General features: G+C 37.6%; 1 protein-coding gene across 4 annotated transcripts in view; it reads right to left on the minus strand.

Moving 5' to 3' along the window:
- Nucleotides 1-22,046, minus strand: part of Vps54 (vacuolar protein sorting 54 homolog (S. cerevisiae)) — a 99,056-nt gene that overhangs the window by 60,100 nt on the left and 16,910 nt on the right. For 2 of the 4 annotated variants that reach the window (XR_001175302.1, XM_013022519.1), the window contains exons 2-6: nt 14,286-14,438; nt 13,288-13,529; nt 11,816-11,894; nt 8,303-8,337; nt 5,034-5,165 (exon numbers count right to left, since the gene is read on the minus strand). Coding sequence is in view for 3 of the 4 variants with exons in the window: in XM_013022519.1 (XP_012877973.1) it covers nt 5,034-5,165; nt 8,303-8,337; nt 11,816-11,894; nt 13,288-13,529; nt 14,286-14,418 (621 nt within the window). In the remaining variant the exon portion in view is untranslated. Of the gene's footprint in view, nt 1-5,033; nt 5,166-8,302; nt 8,338-11,815; nt 11,895-13,287; nt 13,530-14,285; nt 14,439-22,046 lie in introns of those variants that run through there. The other 2 variants (XM_013022520.1, XM_013022521.1) reach the window with 2 other exon arrangements.

Genomic DNA, 22,046 nt, shown 5'->3' on the forward strand with positions numbered 1-22,046 from the left:
CGCTGTAGCTCAAGTGGTAGAGCGCTCGCCTTGAGCTGAAGAGCTGAGGGACAGCGCCCAAGCCCAGAGTTCAAGCCCCACGACCGACCAAAAAAAAAAAAAAGAATTCATTCACTCCTAACAAAAAATAGAAAAGGAATCAGAATGCAAATAAAGGAAATCTGATTCTGTGACTTATAAATAAAAAGGAAATCCATTACTTTCGTCACTTTAAATACTGGGGATAAAATATTTATTTGAATTTCAAAGCTTTCAGGATTCATCAATATTCATAATATTTCCTACTAAAATAACATCGAAGAAATAATCTTCAAGATATTCTTCAAAGTATTTGCATAGATCAATAAGATTTTTATTGCTTTTATTTGCATAGATCAATAAGATTTTTGTTGCTTTTCTTTTTTGAGGTGTTTTCCTCCAGGGCATAAAAAATGTAAAAATAACACCTGGAGCAAGCCTTCTCTATCATTTTCAGCAGAGTGAAGTTAAAAAAAAAAAAAGAAAAAGTGAGCTCACTATCCCTTTGAATTGTGAGGGAAAAAAATACTCATGCATCTTTCCCCACATCTCTTCTCCTGTTCTCTTCAAGCCTGTCTGTTCTTCAGTTACTGAGAAGAACTGGACCTAATTTATTAAAGTTTTCCTGAGAAAAGCTTTCAAACTGCCAACCAATGTCACTAGAAAAAAAGTTTTTTCTTACTTAAAAACCATAGTTTTAGAAAGGCTCTTAAGCAAGTTCTGAGAAAAAACAGAAACTAAAAGTTTCTATTATCCAAGTTTTAGAAAATTCTCAGTAAGTTACATTTAAAGTTCTAAATTTTAAATTATTTTCAACATGATGACTTTAAAATACAGAACACTGGAAATTTTAAAGTACTTCTGACTAATGACATAAAGGTTTGTAAAGCAAAAAAATATCATAAGAATACCATATTTAGATACCAACATAAAGGGGATCCAAATAGGGAAAGAAAAAGTAAAACTCTCCCTCTTTGCAGATGACATGATCTTGTATTTAAAGAACCTATGGACTCCACTCCCAAGTAACTCAAGCTAATTCAAACCTTTGGCAAAGTAGCAGGATACAAAATTAACTCTCAAAAATCAATGGCTTTCCTGTATGCCAATAATGAGAAGAGTGCGGCTGAAATCAGGAAAACAACTCCTTTTGTAATAGCCCCATAAAAAATAAAATACCTAGGAGTTAACTAAAGAAGTGAAGGAGGGCTAGGAAAGTGGCTCAGTGGTAGAGTGCTTGCCTTACATGCATGAGGCCCTGGGTTCGATTCCTCAGCACCACATAAGCAGAAAAAAACAGAAGTGGTGCTGTGGCTTAAGTGATAGAGCACTAGCCTAGAGCTGAAGAGCTGAGGACAGTGCCCAGGCCCAGAGTTCAGGCCCCATGACAGACAAAAAAAAAAAAAAGAACACCCAAGAAGAAGTGAAGGACCTCTGATGAAAACTTTAAAAACGTGAAAAAGGAAATTAAAGCAGAACTAAGGAAGTGGAAAAACTTCACATGCTCTTGGATTGGGAAGACTAACATTGTGAAAATGGCAATACTGCCAAAGTCTATCTACAAATTTCACTGCGATACCTATCAATATTCCAACCTCATTTTTCAAGGAAACAGAAAAAGCAATCCAAAATTTCATATGGAACAATAAAGGACTCTGAATAGCAAAAAGAATCTTTAGCAGCAAAAACAGTGCTGGAGGAGTATCAATACCAAACCTCAAACTCTACTACAAAATCATAGTAGTCAAAACAGCTTGGTACTAGCACAAGAACAGACCTGAGGACAAATGGAATAGAACTGAACACCCAGAAATGAACCTACAACCTACAGCCACTTAATCTTCAATAAGGGAGCTTTAAAAAAAAAAAAAAGAAGGAAGAAGAAGGAAGAAAGGAGGAGGAGGAGGAGGAGGAGGGGGAGGGAGGGAAGAAAGGCTCTTCAGTAAATGGTGCTGGCAAAACTGGTTAAACACCTGTAGAAAACTAAAGCTAGATCTTTATATATCACCCTGTACCAGAATCAACTCCAAATGGATCAAAGACCTCGGAGTCAAAGCAGACACTCTGAAAACATTACAGGAAGGAATAGGAGAAACTCTAGGGCTCCTTGGCACAGGCCGGAATTTTCTTAATAAAGACCCAGAAACACAACAAATCAAAGAAAAGTTGGACAAATGGGACTGCATGAAACGGCAAAGCTTCTGCATGGCAAAGGACATAGTTAGCAAGATTAGTAGAAAGCCCACGGATTGGGAGATCTTCACTAGCCATACAATGGACAAGGGTCTCATATCTAAAATATACTTAGAACTCAAAAAATGAAGTCCAACAACAAATCCTCAAAGAAACAACTGCCCATTTAAAAAGTGGGCTAAAGACTTAAAGAGAAACTTCTCTGAAGAGGACATACCAATGGGAATAGACACATGAAGAAATGCTCAACTTCTCTAGCCATAAAAGACATGCAAATCAAAACAACATTGAGACTCTACCTCACCCTAGTTAGAATGGCTATAATCAAGAAATCTAGAAACAACAGATGCTGGAAGGGATGTGGCCAAAAGGGAACACTACTGCATTGCTGGTGGGAGTGTAAACTTGTTCAACCACTTTGGAAAGCAGTATGGAGGTTCCTCAAAAGACTTCACATAGAACTCCCCTATGACCTAGCAATCCCACTTTTAGGCATTTACCCAAATGATCACAAACAAGGCCGTACTAAAGCTACCAGCACAACTATGTTTATCACAGCATTATTTACCATAGCTAAGATATGGAACAAACCCAGATGCCCCTCAGTAGATGAATGGATCAAGAAAATGTGGTATATATACACAATGGAATTCTATGCCTCCATCAGAAAGAATGACACCATCCCCTTTGTTAGGAAAGGGAAAGACTTGGAAAAAATTATATTAAGTGAAGTAAGCCAGGCCCAAAGAAACATAGGTCCCATGGTTTCCCTTATCTGCAATAATTAGTATATGTCTAGGACGAGCAGAAGAGGCCAAAAGCTACGTTCATATGACCATATAACCTGATGCTAAGAGAAATGAACCCAAGATAGGGACACAAGAGATTTTATCTTTCTTGCTGTTCTTTTTAATGTTCTTATAATGTACTATGTGATTTTTTGTTGTTTCTTTGTATGTTCTTTCCTCATGGTACAACCCCTGTTGTCACTGTATTTGATTCAGGTATCCTGCATCTTGTATACATTTTTCTAATTTGGAGAGGGGAAGGGAAATAACAAAATGCTGAAATAAGGATACAGGATGAGTCATTGTAACAGTGAGATGTACAAGACACTATGTTGAAAACGAACTTTACAACTTTGCAGGGGGGGGCAGGGGAAAACAAAAGGGGAGTAACAATGCTTGATAGGAAATGGACTCATTACCTTGCTCATAAAAACAAAATACTGTATTTAACTATAATATTTTTGCTCATTCACAGGAAATTCCCAGTTATTTTTATTTGGGGGGGTGGTCTCATCGTGGAGCCTGAACTCTGGGCCTGGGCGCTGTCCCTCAGCTCTTCAGCTCAAGGCTAGCACTCTACCACTTGAGCCACAGTGCCACTTCCGGCTTTTTTTTCCTGCTTATGTGGTGCTGAGGAATCAAACCCAGGGCCTCATGAATGCAAGGCAAGTGCTCTACCACTGACCTACCTTCCCAGCCCCCCAGCTAATTTTTGCTTTTCCCAGGAAAAGCTGCTTTCTGTGCTTATCATGGTTATAAAATAGCTGATGCAGAGCTAAACCATTTGGGATAAATACAAAGCATTCATTGTGTTATCTAATATATTCTTTCAATCAGTTTTAGAAAAGATGCACTGAGTCTGTTTGTGGGTTCATGCCTCTAATCCTAGATACTCCAAAGCTTGAAATCCAGGATTGTTGTTCAAAGCAAGCCCAGCAAGAGAATCTATGACTCTCTTATCTCCACTAACCTACCGGAAAGGAGCTGTGGCTCAAGTTTTAGATCACTAGCCTGAGCACAAAAGCTTAAGACAGGAGTTCAAGCCCAGGACTTGAAAGAAAGAGAGACAGAGAGAGAAGCACTCAGAATGTTTTTCCTTTTTAACAAACACAACTTTTATTCCACTAATCCAAAATACTATTAGTACCAGTTAAGATTAAAGTGCTGGGCCAAGTACAATGGATGATGTGTGTAATTCCTTTATTATGGGAAGACTGGGAAGATCCCAGTTCAAAGCCAACTCAGGCAAAAAAGTGAGATTCCCATCTCAGCAAAGAAGCCAAGTGTTGCAGAGCTTGCCTGTAATCTCAGCTATACATGGGTATAGGTAGGAGGATCACATGTATAGGCAAAAAGTACAAGACTATCTGAAACATAACTAAAAAGGGAAAACACTGGGGATTGTGGCTTAAGTGGTAACTCATTTGCCTTGTAAGTAACAAGACCCTGAGTTTGAAATCCCATTAGCTCCAAAAGAATATTAGAATGTTTACAATTATCACTAACAACAAAGATGAACTTAATAACTGGTGATGTAGCCAAGTAACAATAGAGCAATTGTCTAGTATGCGTGAGTTTCTTGGCTAAAATCCTAAGTCTGAAAAAGAGAGAAATTTATTTATTTATTTTTTGCATTGGTCATAGGGCTTGAACTCTGGGCCTGGGCGCTGTCCCTCAGCTCTTCAGTTCAAGACTAGTGTTCTAGCACGTGAGCCACAGCTCCACTTCTGCCTTTTTCTGTTTATGTGGTGCTGAGGAATCAAACCCAGGGCCTCACACATTCGAGGCAAGCACACTACCACTGAGCCACCTTCCCAGCCCCTTTAAAATTTTATTTTATTGTAAAGAGGGTTACAGTTACATGAGTAAGGTAATGAGTACATTTCTCGTCGAGCATTGTTACCTCCTCCTTTGTTATTCTCCCCAAAAGAAAGAAATTGAAAGAAGAGCTCATCTGAGCCCACACAAGTAATTATCACTCAACCAAAATGGTATTACCAGTATTCTATAGGAAAAAAGTCAAGGAACAATTACCTTTTCTTGAAGTAACTTTGAGGAAGCTGCATCACGATTTCCTTTTCCACCAGCAGTATTAAAATGAGACCATGGTAAAACTGAATTAAAAGTTAAGGAATCATCCAAGGCAAAATCTGGTTTCATAAAAATCTAGTAAAAGAATACATATTTCCCCAATTAGATTACAACATTTTCTCTATATCCATTACTCCTCCAACATTACAAAACCATTAAACAAAAATTAACTTGGATCTTGAGTGTGAATAGCAAAAGCAAATAGTAATTATTTATTCACACAAAACTCTAGATCCAAAATTTACAGTTAAAGTAAACTTGGCGAGTCACGTTTAAAATGTTCACACAGGATATTAAAAAATGTTTTTAGGGGCTGGGAAGGTGCCTCAGTGGTAGAGTGCTTGCCTTGCAGGCCTGAGGCCCTGGGTTCGATTCCTCAGCACCACATAAGCAAAAGGAAAAAAGCCGGAAATGTCGCTGTGGCTCAAGTGGTAGAGCGCTAGCCTTGAGCAGAAGAGCTGAGGGACAGCACCCAGGCCCAGAGTTCGGGCCCCACGACCGGACCCAAAAAAAAAAAGTTTTTAGCATTTATCAGAGGAGAAGGTCGTTCCCTTACTCTATAGTCTAATTCATTTACCGCTTATTTTTCTACTTTCTCCTGCTCAAATCCCTTCAAATTTAGTTTTTAGAATAACACACTAACATTTACAACTAAGTTTTATGAAGAGATACTCTTCATACATACTATATCCAACTCATCAGTAAGAGCTACCTATTACATTTCCTAAATATTTCTTGAATTACCTCTGTCTATCTCCTCAGCATTCATCTGTTCAGCTCTTCATTTTCTCTGACTAGTAAACAGCTATTTACCAATGTCCCTCCTAACATTGGGAGTATCTGTCATTGCTGTCAGAGATACCATTCTAAAATGTCACATAAAACTGAATTAACTTCTCTGCTTAGAACGTTTTGTGAATTCTCATGACTCACAGACCAAATAATACTGAATAGTATGCAGAATTCATTTCTTTTGTATCTATTTATCTATTTGTTTCTTGTCATTCCTTCTCACTAATGACATATTACATTCTATGATCACTCAATTATCTTTCACACCTTTTTGGTATTGTGGTATAGAACTCAGACTTCACTGTTGCTAGTTAAATACTCTATCTGTTGAACCATAAACTCAGCCCTTTATGCTTTTAGTTATTTTTCAAATAAAGTCTCTAGCCTTAGAACTCAATCTTACCTCTAGATCCTAGTAGTTTCAAGTACAAGCATGCACCAGTGTACTTGGCCACTTTTATACATTCTTATAGCTAAGTATTTACACACCCTTACAAGAGATGACCTAACCAAAGGAGTAAATAGTTGTGTATGATTCAAAGATTAATCACTCATACCTGTGAACACAAGTACACCACATATATTCAATTGTTTATCGTGTACTTCAGAAGCTATTTAATATGCATAACTCTCTTTGGAGCCCAGATCTTCCTTCAGGGTTATAATTATAGATTATTAATTACTATATCCTTAGCACTTAGCATAAGGCCTAAAACATGGTTTAACCAATTTATTGCTATATTTTATTTACTAATTCATTGCACCTATATCCAAAAAAGCTAGTATGAATGTTAGGGAAAACATAACCAGGAAATAAGTATTTTTTTAGTTCCTCTTTAATATTAACAGCATTAATAAATATCTACTTAGAAACAAATAAGTTACAATCCTAATCTCAAGGAGCTTTCAGCCCATGGAACGTGATAAAATACATATATGGTCAACCCTCTCTATCTTCAGGTTTCACATCTATAGACTGAACCAAATGAGGATTGAAATTATTCAGTTTGACTAAAGGAGAATATGTTTATGGGAGGAATCCAAAGGTGTAACTTATCTGAACAACTAAAATTTTATTTATCAAAACAAATACCAGGAAAGAGAACATGTTTTTGGGGAGAACACAAGAATGGAGATAGGAAGAATAAGCAAATGCAGTCAGTATATTGAATGTACACTGTGTAAAAATGAACTATGTAACAGGAGGGGGACTAGAGGGGGGAAAATGAAGGAAGGAATGACATTTGTAAAAGAAATTATTTGGCAAAAAATACATCTGTGTTTCTTTGTCATTATTCTCAAGCAGTATAGTAAAACAACTATTTGTGTTGTATGAGTTATCTCATTAAGTAATTTAGAGGATATGAGAAGGTTATAAGCAAAATATAAGACATCAGAGCATTGTCCAATTTTAGTATCCTTAATAGGGAAAGGGGAACCCTAGATACCAAGGGATAAGTGGATAAATACTTTGTAAGAAGAGTATTTGGGGGGAGGGGAGCCTAGATAAAATGTTATGGGAATTTGGCAAGAGGGCCAATTATGTCTAGTTGAGAAGCAAAAATTGTAAAGGATTTAAAACAGGAAAAAGTAAAAAATGAATTTCCAGGCTGAGAAAACAGTGCAAGTAGGGTACTAGCAAAAAGTTGTTTGAAGTAGAGTATGTAAAGAGGAGTAGACAGAAGTGAGAAGTATGACTCTGATAGAAGCAAATCATGAAGAGCCTTAAATTTTATTTTGTAGGCAAAGAACTTAAAAGTTTCCCTCTCCACTTGTTTCTTTCTCATCCTAAGTAACAACTGTCACAGATCACTTTGAGACCATGAAGAAGTAAATGGATTCTCTTCCCAAAAAAGAATGCAGCTATTACAAAAGTGCTTTCAATTTTTATTTTATTTATTTATGGGTGTTTTTTGCTGGTTGTGGAGTTTGAACTCTGGGCCTGGACACTGTCCTTCAGCTCTTCTGCTCAAAGCTAGCACTCTACCACTTCAGCCACAGCACCACCTCCATCTTTTTCTGCTTATGTGGTGCTGAGGAATCGAACCCAGGGCCTCATACATTCAAGGCAAGCACTCTACCACTGAGCCACCTTCCCAGCCCCACACTACCAATTTTTTAATGCCAAGAAACTATCTCTTAGTAATCTGATAGTAAGATCAACAAATTCTTTTTAGAATATAGATACTTAAAACATATTTCCAGGTTTCAATAATGAGGAAGAGACTGATGGTACAAAAAAGAAAATTACATACAATATTTGCCAAATGAAATTAATTTTTCATTTTAAAAAAGCAAGACCAAAGCCCCAAAAGCAGCAAAATGGTCTGTCAAAAAAAATAGCCAAATGAAAATTTTATAAGGCAAAATAAAAGGATCAAATATTAAAAAGCAGTATTCTTATTTTTATACTTTCTTACCTTAGGTACTTGCTCCAGATCTGTCCTGGATTTATCTATGATAAAAGGAAAAGGGAAAATATAATCTTTTAAAGTTGTTTTAATTTTACTCCCATAATATACATATTTTGACAAATGTAATATTACACTAGATTACAACCAAATAACTACTCTAGGTTTTTCCTTCATCAAGTATTCTTACTTGATGATATCTGCCTAAGGGGAAGCTCTGAACAAGAAAGAAGCTTCAAACAAGTGTAATCAATCATTTAGTAGTAATGAAACAGCTAAATACATTTCAAGTCTTTTGATTATCTTTTATTAAGTTTTTAAATTAAATTTAGGATGCTATGTAGTATCAGAAAATGAATTAAATTCTAGAATAGAAACTTTTTATTATTTAAAATACCCATCATATCCTATTCAAAACTTTTCTTCCTTTCTTCCTTCTTCTGTGTGTGTGTGTGTGTTTGTGTTTTAGTGCTAGGATTTGAACTCACGTCTGGGTGCTATCCTTTAGCTTTGTCACTCAAGAATACTACTACTTGATCCACAGCTCTACTTTGAGCTTTTTGCTAGTTAATTGCCCAGCTGTCTTCATACACAATCCTGAGATCTCAGCTATCTGAGTAGCTAGGAATATAGACGGCTGTGAAACACTGGTAACCAGCTTCATTAGAATTTCTTATGATCAAAAAATATCAGGCTGGGAATGTGGCTTAGTGGTAGAGTGTTTGCCTAGCATTCATGAAGCCCTGGGTTCGATTCCTCAGTACCACATAAACACAAAAAGCCAGAAGTGACACTGTGGCTCAAGTAGTAGAGTGCTAGCCTTAAGCAAATAAAGCTCAGGGACAGTGCTCAGGCCCTGAATTCAAGCCCCAGGACAAAAGAAGGGGTGGGGGAGGGGAGATGGTAACTTCACACTGTCCTAGCAGCAATCCTTTCCTCTTTATTATTCATATCTTCCCTTGGTAATCTTGCACCCTTGGATTCAACTACTACACTATTGTCTTGCATAATATCTCTAATAATGTCCAGCCTATATTTTTCAGCCTATCTTCATTTCTTCTTTCCAGGGCTCTAGGTTGCCAGTTACACATGTCATTTTGCAACAAAACTAGCCTCCATTTCCCTTCCTATTTTGCTTCTTTATTTTTTTTTAATTTTTTTTTGGAGGTCCGGTTGTGGGGCCTGACCTCTGGGCCTGGGCGCTGTCCCTCAGCTCTTCAGCTCAAGGCTAGCGCTCTACCACTTGAGCCACAGCACCACTGCCGGCTTTTTTCTTTTTGCTTATGTGGTGCTGAGGAGTCGAACCCAGGGCCTCATGCATGCAAGGCAAGCACTCTTCCACTGAGCCACTTTCTCAGCCCTATTTTGTTTTTTTAGATGAACTGCACCTCCTACCTAGATAGCTGCATAAACAAGAAACATGAGAGTCATCCCTCAATCATTTTTCTCCATTGCCAGGTATTAAAACCTGTGCCTAGATCTGTGAAGTATTTAGTTCTAACTTCCTCATTTCCACTGTAACTGTTATTGGCACCCTATTTCCTACTCAGCACTGCAGTGGCTTCTGACTGTCTTCTTAATCAATGCCTCAAAATTCATGATCCACACTGTTTTCAGAATAAAATATGTAATTATAAATCTGACCATGTCTAGTTAAATTATTCTGTATAGCTTTATTCTGCCTTTCAATAAAGTAATTCCTAAGCATGGCATACAAGACTCTTCATGACCTGGTCCCTGCCCACTATTTCAGTTACATCTCTTATTGAAGTACAGCCAACACAATAGGTTCTTACAACTCTTTTGTTTTTGTTTTTTTGGGTCCGGTCATGGGGCGTGAACTCTGGGCCTGGGCACTATCCCTCAGCTCTTCAGCTCAAGGCTAGCACTCTACCACCTGAGCCACAGCGCCACTTCCAGCTTTTTTTCTTTTTGCTTATGTGGTGCTAAGGAATCGAACCCAGGGCCTCAGGCATGCAAGGCAAGCGCTCTACCACTGAGCCACCTTCCCAGCCCCCTTACAACTCTTTTGACTAGATCTATGACTTTGTATCAATTCCTTTTATTTTTATTCTAAGTATTCCCAAGAAATATGAAATACATCACTGTTTCACACTATTTTAAAACATACGTAATCATTAGATCTTGGAAATTTCCTAAAGTGAGGTAGAATATTGTGTGTTCAACCTTACAAAGCCTTAACATAGAGTGTTGCAATTAAGCGTTAATTTTTCGTTATTCATCTTATTCATCTTTTTTTTTTCTTTTTCCCCACAGTGTCAGCCCAGGCTTGACCTCAGGGTCTGGGCAATGTCCCTGAGCTTATGCTCAAGGCTAGTTCTCTATCACTAGAACCTCAGCTTCACTTCCAAGGTTTTTTTAGTAGTTTATTGGAGGTAAGAGTCTCATAAGCCAGGGGCCAGTATCTCATGTCTGTAATTCTAGCCACTCAGGAGACTGAGATCTGAGGATCTCTTGCCTGGGCAAGAAAGAGTCCATGAGACTCTTATCTCCAAATAACCATAAAACCAGAAATGATCCTACGGCTCAAAGTGGTAGAGCACTAGCCTTGGGCAAAAAAAGCTAAAGGACAGTGCTCTGAATTCAAGCCCTATGACCACCCAAAATAAGACTCTCATGAATTTTCCTGCCTAGCTTAGCTTCAAACCTCAATCCAGAGATCTCAGCCTCCTGAGTAGCTGGATCGCATGTATAAACCACCAGAACCCAGCTTATTTATCTACTTTTAAGCAACAAAGTATCCAGCACCAAGATATTAAGTACTTGTCACAGTAAAGGATTTAGAAAAGATTATAGCATTATGTTCTAAAAATTATAAGGATTAGGGCTGGGAATGTGGCTTAGTGGTAGAGTGCGTGCCTTGCATGCATGAAGCCCTGGGTTCAATTCCTCAGTACCACATAAACACAAAAAGCCAGAAGTAACATTGTGACTCAAGTGGTAGAGTGCTAGCCTTGAGCAAATGAAGCTCAGGGACAGTGTCCAGACCCAAAGTCAAAGCCCCAGGACTGACAAAAAAAAAAATTTATAAGGATTAGAGCCAGGCACAGATGGCTCACGCCTATAATCCTAACTACTCAGGAGGCTGAGATCTGAGGATCACGGTTCAAAGCCAGCCCAGACAGAAAAGTCCATGAGACTCATCTCCAATTAACTACCAGGAAACCGGAAGTGGCACTGTGGCTCAAGTGGTAGAGTACTTGCCTTGAGCTGAAGAGCTCAGGGACAGCACCCAGGCCCAAAGTTCAAGTCCCATGACCAAATGACCAAAACAACAACAACAACAAAAATTATAAGGATTAGAATGTAATGCAGTATAAAGTATGTGCCAAATATGAACAAGGCCCTGGCTTCAATCCCCAATACCACCAAAAAACAAAACAAAACAAAATAAAAAACTAGAAATAAAAGTTATGATTGGAAACAAGATTCCAAAGTACAAATTGTATTCTTAAATATTTATGCTATGCTTTTTTATCTACAAATAACACATACACATACCATGAGTATGTAAAAGACTCCTGTCAAAGGTATCTTTAGGAGGACAAATATTCTTGCATCTTTCATGAATCTTCTCTCTCTAATAAAAAGATAATTTGATCAAAGCTATGTAGAATGTTCCACAACAGAGTATCAAAATACGCCAAATTAGTTGTATGATTTTTAATATAAAATCATTAATCCTCTGAATATAAATACAAGTAATAGGTATGCTTTATAAACCACATACTACTATAAACTGCTAAGATGCAATAGATCAGAGTTAGAACATTTGCCTAATATATGTAAGGATCTGGGCTCAATCTCAAGAAAAGACAATACTGGACACTTATATCCTATACTTACCTCATTTTATACAATTATAATAAAATATTCATAAATAGAAGGAAGAGGAAAAGCAATTTACAGAAAAGAGTCCAGGTCCAGAGGCTCACATATGCCTGCCTACAGCTACTCAGAGGTAGAGGTTGGGAAAATCATAGTTTGAGGTCTGCCTGGGCAAAAAGAACACCTTGTCTCATCCAACAAATCTGTACGTGGTGGCAGGACACTGAGACAAGAAGACTATTTGAGCCCAGTAGTATGAGGCTAGCTGGGCAACATAGAAACATGCATATGTGCATTTACAGCCCTTCTATACTGAAAGATATTTTGTATCATTTTATTTTTTTAAGATTGAAATGGTAGTTAGAACTACATCAATAACAGACACTAACAATTTAAAAATGAGTAATATACCATCTCAAACTCCCCATTCTTACTTTTAGACACAGTTTAATATGACATACTGAATTACAATTATGTCCAGATATATTAAGGCTATCTGCTAGATACTCTACATTGGCTGTGGAAATTACAGACACAGAAACAGGTCTACTCTATAATTTCTTAAATCTTAAAAATCATCTGGCTTTATAAGCAAAATAGAACCGTTTCTTCCTTGACTGGTAAGATAGGGTACAAATCAAACCTTAGTACTAATAAGTAATGTGTAACTCTGATATTCAGTAAAAAATAGAAATGTATTAAAATATATCTAAAGAAAAACATAACCCAAGATAGAATTTGTATAGATAAGGTCTAAAAGGAATGTGATAGGCTCCTCAAAAATTACTGATAAACTGAGGTAATAAACTCTTTTTCTGAGGCAATACCTAAAAGAGACTGACAGCTGAGGACTGTCAGGAAGGGGGAATCTAGAGGGAAATCTAGGTGTTATGACAGTGACCACCAGAGAGAAAATTAATACCTCCTATGTGTCTGCTGTAGTCACTAATCAATCATTTGTTTAATAGAGAAATATACTTGTTCTGTCTTTCATATATTACTCCCCACCTCCTAACAGAAAACAAATAAATGTTAAAGCTTTAACAAGAAAAAAGGGGGAAAAAACATTGGTCAAAAATTTATAATAAATCAAATGTAAATTTATTTTTGACCCTACTACAACTACTTTCAAACTTAGTTTTTACCTGAGAGATTTCCTGTTGATATGCTGTAAAATGTTCCTTGCTGATCTGTGGGAGGTAGAACGAAGGTATGACTTCGGTGTCCACAAAGTCCAATCCCCATGTTTTTGTGAAGAAGTCAGATTCTCTTTTTGCTAATCTAGGATCATTTAATGCTGCTGGGAGATTTACTTTGGAATGATATATAGTCCATCTATGTTGATCTGTAACTAGAGATGGAGCAACACATAAACTATTTGAATCACCTGCAAAAGTAAACAAGAAAACTCTGTAAAATGTGTTCTATATATACAAGTATACAAACCAACCAAACTGTCTCTTCCATGATATACTAACAGAAATCAACTAATTATCTTCCAGTATCAGTTACCAAAGGAATTAAAAGTATATACAGCGCATTCTTGACTCAAATCCCTTTATTTGGCTGACATAATATTGCTGTGGCATTAATAATATAGGAAAGAATACACAATTACCACCATTTGTTCTATGAAGTGATTATAAATGCCTAATTAACAAATACTGAATTACTGCTCCTAGGAGAATTCAAGTTTCTTGTGAGCCTGAAGTCATGAGATTTCTTTTCATGAATCATTAAGATACATAGGCTTATTTGATGTATATTTTTGTTTAAAGACACTGCCTCTCAACTTATCACTGATTCATAACACTGAACCCATGCTAACAGCTCTAACTCATGCCTGAGCAAAGCTTATTATACACAAGTACTTTCCACACATGTGTTTTCTCCATAAGGCTATCACAGCCTTCCTGTATTTTACAACCCTAAATAATTCATCACTATCTTTAGGGGTCAGGCTGGTTTGAGGCCAGTCCTAACAGAAAAGTTCATGAGGCTCTATGTCCAATTAACTACCAAAAAAGAAAAACAAAAGTGGAGCTGTGACTCAAGTGGTAGAGTGTCAACTTAGAGAAAAAAAGCTAAAGGACAGTACCAAGGCCATGAGTTCCAACCCAGTACAAAATTAAAAAATTATTACCTGTGGGCTCCTTGGGACACACATCTGGCAGTGACTGCACATGTCGAATATGTTTTGCTGAATCTACCTCTTTTTTAAAGAAGACATCACTGCTTCCTTGAGGCACTGGTGAAGAACTGTGGCTTGAAGCCATTGCATAAAATCACCACTCAACTAAAAAATAAGAAACAATAATTAAGAAAGTTCAGACAATCCAAAATTTATATATATTATGCATTTCATAAATTTTCTTCAAAACCACAAGTATTTTTCAAAATCCTTTGAAGTGTAGATATAAATTATTTGTAAATTGTAAAAGTTGTTTTACTACAAAATTTGTAATTGTTTGAGAAAAAAATCTCCAAGTGAAATAGTCTTTTATATTATGTAAAATACAAAGAAATACCAGTTTAGTATTCATTATATTAAAGATAAAAATACTCCATACATCAAACAGGAATTCAATAATGATGCAAAGTAGTTAAGTGCCCTAGTTTTTGAAGTCCACAAGCAGGATTTGTGTCCTGCTTTCACTCACCAAGAGGAAATTTATTTAACCTTCATGTGCCTTTCCTCATCTGACAAATGGAGATGAGTAAAAGATCATGCCTGATAAACATCTTGCTAAGACTTATGAGAATGAATATATGCACAACATCAAAAATAATGCCTGTCTAAATATTAATTGTCCACAGATGTTAGTCATTATCATTACAATTATTTTTACTACTAAAATTACCTTTACTAGCTGGGTAATGGTAGCACCAGCCTATTATCCTAGCTACTCAGGAGGCTGAGATCTGAGGACTGCAGTTCAAAGCCAGCCTGGGCAGGAGTGTCTGTGATGCTCTCATCTCCAATTTATCACCAGAAAACTGGAAGTAGAGTTGTGGCTCAAAGTGATAGAGTACTAGCCTTGAGCAAAAGAACTCAAGGACACCAACCAGACTGAGTTCAAGCCTCACCACCGACCAAAAAAAAAAAGTTATTTTTATTATGTAATTGTCATATAGGAAAAATCATTAGAAACTGAATTATGTCATATTCTTCATTCTTTTTACGTATATACATATTTCTTAAGTTGTGCTGACATTTGACAACTGTGAGAACATCAGAAAGAGATTATAGAGAAAAGTAGCAAACAGTTCCAATCCTCATACAGGTTCCCTGGAAGCAGGAGGTGAAGCTGAAGATTCAATCGTAAGGTGGGCCAGGTAACAGACTGGCAATTCTAGGTACAGGATAAGCCCACACTCTCTTCAAGCTTTGAACACATGGAGATTTGGTGAGTCAGTGACTGTTTTGGTGTGGGCAGTTAGTTAGCCTCAGTGAAGAAAGACATTCTGACATTATCATCATCTCTGAATGCCATAGCAAGACACTACCTGAGTAAGAGCCCATTGTTCAAGACTGAGATATACTGAGGTCTTGAAAGCAAAGACCAATCACAGATCAGGAAGTCCTGGGACATCCTATCACAATCTCTGGAAAGTAGGTAAGAGGTGACCATGTTAAGAGTCTGACACCGGGGGCTGGGAAGGTGGCTCAGTGGTAGAGCGCTTGCCTTGCATGCCTGAGGCCCTGGGTTCGATTCCTCAGCACCACATAAGAAAAAAGAAAAAAGCTGGGAGTGGCACTGTGGCTCAAGTGGTAGAGTGCTATCCTTGAGCTGAAGAGCTGAGGGACAGCGCCCAGGCCCATAGTTCAGGTCCCACGACCGGACCCCAAAAAAAAAAAAGAGTCTGACACCGATCTACAGAGAAGGTCAAGAAGTGGGGAGCAAAGTCATAGTGATGCAGAATCTCTGTTATTCCTTACAAGCAGTGAATCCTACAGTTGAAAGGTCACAGAGGAAACTGAGTACCAAGATTATAACTGGCACAATATATGTCCTCCACAGTCTGCCTCTGTATTGGCTGTGAGACCGATGCCAGGCCTTCATGATCAGGTGATTTTTAGAGCTTCCACACTTGACTGCTAGGCAGGGTCTAAAAACACTGGGAACTACAATCCAGCTTGTGTTTGCTGACAGGAGGGTTTGAGGTTCCAACTCAGGCCTTCTGAATCAAGTGATTTCCAGTCTCTTCCCCACAAGAGGGTGACAGAAACTGAAAGGACTGAGGTCCACCTCCAAAAACTGTATTTCAGCAAGAATTTACTGCTGAGCACAGATCCTCCAAATGAGTCACTTTCATTTCATAGCCTCTCCCACAAACACACACACAAAGGGAACTGCTGAACAGAATCTAAAGGCACTGAAGAACACTACCAGGATTTCATCCCAGTAGGTACTTGTTGCCAGATGGGATTAAGGACTCCAAGTCCAAACCTAAGAACATTATTTCCACAGTCTCCTCCATCCACAGTGGAGCAAACTGCCAGCCAAGGTTTGTAAACACTAAGATCAGTGAGCAGTGTCTAGGTCTTCTCAGTTTTCCTCCTGCCGGTGCAGAACTCAATGCTCTGTTTACTCTCCAACTCTGTCACATCTGGGAATCATCTCTAGGCTAGAACACTTGTGCTCCTGGAGACACAAGTGATCTGGAACAGGTGGAAACAAGCTTAGCCCAAAGGCTGTAAAGCTCCTAGTGGCCAACAGGGGCTCCCCATACACACACAAAAACGGGGATAATATCTATAGTAAAGTCAGCCAAGAAGTGAACAACTAATCCTTGTCCAAGGGACTCCAGCTAGTTTTCCTCAATCTGAGCATTTGTAGGAATCAAGTCCAGCTTCTTGGACATGTAGGCAAATGCCTGGCTATTAAGTCATACTCCCAGCTCAGTGATGAAAACAGCAACTGAAGTCAGCCCACCACACTGTCCTGCCAGAGCACTGAGACTATTTCAAGTGAAAGAATAGGTGACAGATCCAACTAATGACTTTGCTGCAGATGTGGAAACCATAACCCAGACAGAAAACTGAAAAAAACAAAATTAAGGCAACAAGACTCCATGATAACAAAAAAATATAAGCGAAGTGGATATAATCTCAAAGAATTCAAAAGAATTATTATGAGAAAGATTAATGATATTGAAAAGGAAACAAAACACCTGAATGAATGCCAAGGAAATTCTAATAAAGACCTGAATGAGCCAGGGGTTGTAGTTCAAGCCTGTAACACTATTTATGAGGCAGAGATTAGAAGGATCTCTGCCCAGCCAATATCCTAAACTATAGGGGAAACACAATCATCCTAGCTACATGAGAAAGCACAAATAGGAGGACAGTAGTGCAGTCTGACTAGACATAAAAATGAGATCCTGGGCATAAAGCAAGATCTTATCTTGAAAATACTCACTGTAAAAAAGAAGAGTGGCTCAAGCAGTAGAGCACCTACTTAGCAAGTGCAAGTCTCTGAGTTCAAGCTCCAGTACCACTGAATTAAAAACAAAAATTTAAAAATTAACAAAATAAAGAATACAAGATATTAAAGAGGACTCATCAAAAATATAGAAATTCTGAAAAATAATTAAATCAGGAAATGAAAACTTTGTTAAATGAAATTGAAAGTTCCACTAGTAGACTGAGACAAATTAATATCTGCTTGAAGATAAGGTACATGTATTAGAAAAAGCAGATAATAAATTTAAATTTTCTAAGTATAAATGGAATATGCAAAACCTTGTGGATATCATTTAAAAGAACAAATCTGTAAATCATGGGCATAGGAGATAAGATGCAAGCTGAAGGAAAAGCAAACATATTCAATAAATAATAAAAACTTCAAACATCTTGCGATAGATGCACAGGAAGATATAGTAGGCTTTTAGGATACTAGAAAAGTCTGGCACAGTAGCTCAACCTATAATCCTAGCTATTTGAAAAGAACAGAGGATCATGGCTCAAGACCAGCCTGTACAAAAAGCAAGTTCAAGAGACTCCTCAACCAGTACCTAAGAATGGGAAAGAAAAACATAATAGCTCGGCACAGTGGTATGCACCTTTCATCCTTAGTGGCATTGGGAAGCACAAGAAGATCACAGCCCAGCCTGGCCAAGACATAAAGCAAAATCCTACCTTGAAAATAACAACATAAAAAAGAGGCTGTACAGCACCTGTCTAACAATTATAAGATCCAAATCCCCAGTACCCCCAAAAACAAAACTAAACTAAACTCTAAACAGACAAGAACCAGAAAAGAACCTCCCACGTATTATAGTCGAAACACTAGGTATACAAAGTAAGAAAAAAAAATATCGATAACATCAAGAGAGAAGTTGTCAAATCACCCATAAAGACAAGCCTATGAGAAAAACAGTGGAATTCTCAATACACAATAAACCTTGGGCTAGAAAGGTGGCTCAGTGGTGGAGCGAGCACTTGCCTTGCATGCATGAGGCCCTGGGTTCGATTCCTCATAAGCAAAAAGAAAAAAGCCAGAAGTGGCGCTCGGTGGTGGAGCGCTGGCCTTGCGCTGAAGAGCTGAGGGACAGTGCTCAGGCCCCACGACTGGACCAAAAAATTAAAACCTTAAAAGCAAGGAAGGAATTTAAAATCTGAAAGGAAATAACTGCCAAATTAGATTACTATATCCAGAAAACTATCCTTCTTAACTGAAATAAAGAACTCCATGATAAAAATTAAAGCAATTCATGATCACTTAATCAGCGTAGCAGAGATAGTTAAAGGGATCATACACAAAAGAGAAAGACACACCACCACAAACAAATACACAGAAAAGAATAAATCTCACTAGGGCAGGCAAGCTTATAATCAATCTACACGGATCTGGAAGACTAGAGCTCGAAGCAAGCCAGCCAAAAAGTTCACGAGATCCTCATATCAGTGTAGAGACACTTGCTGTTTACAAAAAAAAAAAAAAAAGCAACTCATCAGCAAACATTAAAGGATAGGAAAACATCTTCCAAACTAATGGAGTCCAAAAATAAGAAAGAGTAGCAATATGAAAGGGATCTGACAAAGCACACTTCAAACTAAAGACAAAGAAGATCCCTTTCATATTGATAAAAGGACTAATCCATAAAGAGAACATAACAATTATAAATATATATGCAAACATCAGTATACCCTATTTTATAAAGCCAACATTACTGGACAAACAAGTACAGACAATAATAGTAGGTGATTTTAGTGCACATTCTTACCAATACACAGGTCATCCATATAAAAAAAAAAACAAAGAAACTTTAGAATTAAATGATGCTATAGATCACATGGACTTCAGAGACATCTTCAGAATATGTCACCCAACAGCCTCAGAATACACATTTTCTCAGCAACCCATGGATCTTTCTCTAAAGTAAATTAACTTTAGAAATAGAAAGCAAATTTTAACAAATACAAGAAAACTGAAGTAATTTTCTAGATTTTATAGTCCACAATAGGGTAAAACTAGAACTCAATAGTAAGAGCAACTACAAAAGATATTTTTTTTTTGTCGGTCGTGGGGCTTGAACTCTGGGCCTGGGAGCTGTCCCTCAGCTCTTCAGCTCAAGGCGAGCACTCTACCACTTGAGCTACAGCGCCACTTCCGGTTTTCTGGTGGTTTATTGGAAATAGGAGTCTCACGGTCTCTCCTGCCCGGGCTGGCTTTGAACTGCGATCCTCAGACCTCAGCCTCCTGAGTAGCTAGGATTACAGGCGTGAGCCACCAGCGCCCGGCTTTACAAAAGATATTGAAGAAAACATTAGAAGATGAAAAGCTCTCTCAAGTTCATGGGTTGGTAAACCCAATGTTGTAAAAATGGTTATACTACCAAAAGCACTCTAAAGATTCAATCCCTAAAACAAGATCCATCCAATGTATGCATTCTGTATTGGGTCATTTTTTTAATTGATTAAAGCTTTCATTAATTATGATGTCTTTTAATGTATTACCTGTATGTCATATTTATTGAATAAATAAAAGATATTAATCTCTGATCTTAAAAAAAAGACTCAATCCCTAAAAAATTCCCAATATCATTTTTCACAGAAATAGAAAAATCAACTTTAGAATGTAGTGGAAGTACAAAAAACCCTGAATAGCTAAAGCAATACTGAGCAAAAAGAGCAATGATGTAGATATGACAATACCTGATTCAAATTATTCTACAGAGATATAATAACGAAAATAGCATGGTACTGGTACAAAAACAGACATATACACCAAAAGACTAGAATAGAAAATCCAAAAGAGTCATCTGATTTTTCAAGAAAGACAGTAAAGAAAAATATATATAAAGACAGCCTGTGCAACAAATGGTATTTTGGAAAACTGAACACTTACATGCAGAAGACAAGGCAGACCCCTCTCTCTTACCCTAGAGAAAAATGATTTCAAAATGAACCAAAGATCTAAATATAAGACTTAAAACTTTGACAATTCCAATGGAAAAACCCTTGAGCTGGGCACTGGTGGCTCATGCCTGTAATCCTAGCTACCCAAGAGGCTGAGATCAGAGGATCATGGTTCAAAGCCAGCCCAGGCAGGAAAGTTCATGACCCTTATCTCCAAATAACCACCAGAAAACCAGAAGTGACACTGTGGCTCAAGTGGAAGAGCGCTTACCTTGAGGTGAAGAGCTGAGGGACAGCGCCCAGGCCCAGAGTTCAAGCCCCACAACAGGCAAAAAAAAAAAAAAACCTCTTGAAAATATAGGCATACATAACTATCTCCCTGAATAGGTCTCTGAATTGCTCAGAATATAAGAATTTACAAATGGGATTGCATCAAATTAAAAAGTATGCATGGCAAAGAAAACAATTATCAGAATCTAAAGATAACCTACAGAAAGGGAGAGAAACTTTGTCATTACTTACAGAATAAAACACTTATATATAAGCAACTCCAAAAAAATCACCAAAAAGAACAATCCAATTAATAAATTGGCAAGTTTAATGGACATACCTCAAAAGAAGTATAAATGGCCAATAAATATGTGAAGAAATGCTCAACATCTTTAGCCAAATGAAAACTGAAACTGCACTGATAGTCCTTCTCATCCCAGTCAGAACAACAAATGCTGGTGAAGATGTTGGGATGAGGGAGACCAAGGGCAGGAACACTATACACATACATTGGTGGAGATGTAAACTAATGTGCTCACTATGGAAATCAGTATGGTGATTCCTATAAAAAAAAAAAAACCAGAACTACCATAGGACCCTGCTTTCCTGGCTTGTATCATATTATATCATATGTTAGCATATAACAGCATGTTTACAACTGCACTATTCACAACTGCCTAACATTGGAGTCAACCTGATTTCTGATCAACCAATGGAAAATATGGTATATATACACAATGGAATATTATTCTTCTATAAAGAATGAAATTAGGAGGACGAATACAATGAAGTACTTCACTCACACACACACACACATACACACACACACACACACACACATTTAAACGTATACATATATGAAGATGGAATGATGAAAGCATTGTTTGTGCCAGGTACCAGTATAACCCTAACTACTTAGGAAGCTGAGATCCAAAGCATTTGATTACAGTTCAAAGTCAACCCATGCACACTTGGAAAAGCTCTTCACAGACAATACCTGAGTACAGTAGTATGGCAGGAAGCCTAAAATAGGCAGACTGCAGTTCAGGTGTGAACCAATGCAGGAAGTAAGACCCTATCTCAAAAATAACCAGTCAAGCTTGCTAGTTGTGGCTCATGCCTGTTATCTTTGCTACTTAGGAGGCTTAGCTCCAGAACATTGAGGCTAAAGCTAGACTGGGCAGGAAGTCCATGAGATTCAATCTCCAAAATAACCAGTAAATAAAATGCTGAACTGGAGGCATAGCACAAGTGGTAGATGCCAGCCAA

The sequence above is a fragment of the Dipodomys ordii genome, unplaced genomic scaffold (genome assembly GCF_000151885.1).
Source record: "Dipodomys ordii isolate 6190 unplaced genomic scaffold, Dord_2.0 Scaffold63, whole genome shotgun sequence".
NCBI lineage: Eukaryota > Metazoa > Chordata > Mammalia > Rodentia > Heteromyidae > Dipodomys > Dipodomys ordii.